The following is a 1,441-nucleotide window of genomic DNA, read 5'->3' as shown; positions in this document are numbered from 1 at the left end:
CTAATGAAAATTCTTTGACATCTCAGGAAATGGTTGAATGCGATGGTAAGTAATATTCAGGCCTCCCCGTTTTCATGAGGCAGCGAAAGCCATGGTCTTCAACTATACTGAAAGGGCACATACTCTCCGCCACCCAACGAACGATCTCCACACTGTCAAGTAATGTTCAGCATGAAGAGAGTAGAAGAGAGAAAGTTTCATACCAGGTTTCTGGCTTGGTGTGCTGGCGATGTGAGTACGTGATCTTCCCTTTCCCCTTCCGTTCAAAGGCAGCCATAATTGAACCATCCTTGAGGTTTCCGAGGGTTGCGCAAGCAGAGCAAATGTCAACCTTCACTTCCAAAGCACTATCTATGGTCTCAGCTTCCCAGCATCCAGTTGCATGGCACTTCAGGTTTCTTGTCGATTTTCGGTCCGTCGTATCAAGATAGCACCGAACCATCCTCACGTTGGCCCCTTTGCACTTACAAACAGCCGTGGCACAGCGGAATTCATGAGCACGGCGGCCCTTGGCATCGTAGGTAATATCAGGGATGGGCTGGAAGAACGCGTAGACTGGTGAGGTCCACTCCTCAATCAGACGCTCTGGAAAGAATGGTCACAGTGAGTCGAAGCTTTTGACGATGGCCAACAGGATACTTACCAAGTTCTGCCTCGTCAGTCTCTTCAACCTCCCCTTCCTCATCCTCTTCGTCTTCCTCGTCACTGGCGTCAACATCTTCCAAACCAGGCATCTCTTCGTCATCAGAGCTACCACCCCATCCACCTGTCGCAACATCAGGCTCAACATCATCACTTCCATCAGCCGCCTCAAGGATACAGGATGCATTTCATGGTCGAAGACTAGTATTCACAGTGAGGTCGTTGTCTTGGTCATCGTCGTCGGCATCGGCATCCTGAATGGAAGGTTGGTGTTGTTGGCGTTCTGCAGCTATGGCCTCGAGCTTATGCTGTTTCACAGCAGCGACATCGATGTTATCGGTAGAAGCGAGACTCGCAGCAAGGACACGTTTACGAGCGCCAGGAGGTCTAGGTTCAGGAATGGGTTTACTGTGAGTGGGTGCCATTTGTTGGATAAAACTTTCTAACATTGGGGCTGTACTTATAGTACTTATTTTCAGTGTCTCTCTTTTGGTTACTGACTATCTCAAAGAGGAGAGTTGAAGGGGGTGCACGCATGGGGCTCTGGTGGTGGAATTTGGGTCAAGAACTCGTTGAAATACCTCCATAACTAGTGGAGTGCGAAGAAAACTGGGAGAGGGAGGAATGTTACTCAGTGTATTCAGCCATCTAGTCTCCTTCAGTAGCTCTGCGGTACTCCACCTCCATCTTTTTTCTAAATTGCAGTTACTGATACATCATGCCCGGCTGGGAGAAATTACTACTGTCTGCTACCCTGACCCTTCCAAAAAGCTGCAGGTAACCCCACACCCGTGTCGAG

At 49.2% G+C, this 1,441-nt stretch overlaps 1 protein-coding gene across 1 annotated transcript; it reads right to left on the bottom strand.

Moving 5' to 3' along the window:
* Positions 1–22: 22 nt before the first annotated feature.
* Positions 23–734, bottom strand: LACBIDRAFT_313052 (uncharacterized protein; the record flags this gene model as incomplete). The annotated part of the gene is made up of 3 exons (XM_001891249.1): positions 23–152; positions 204–585; positions 644–734. 3 exons carry the CDS (start codon positions 732–734, stop codon positions 23–25), a joined length of 603 nt encoding a protein of 200 aa, XP_001891284.1.
* Between the last annotated feature and the right edge of the window lie 707 nt (positions 735–1,441).

The sequence above is a fragment of the Laccaria bicolor genome, genomic scaffold (assembly GCF_000143565.1).
Source record: "Laccaria bicolor S238N-H82 LACBIscaffold_579 genomic scaffold, whole genome shotgun sequence".
NCBI lineage: Eukaryota > Fungi > Basidiomycota > Agaricomycetes > Agaricales > Hydnangiaceae > Laccaria > Laccaria bicolor.
Note: the sequence above shows the minus strand (reverse complement) of the source record. Positions and strands in the feature narration are given on the sequence as shown.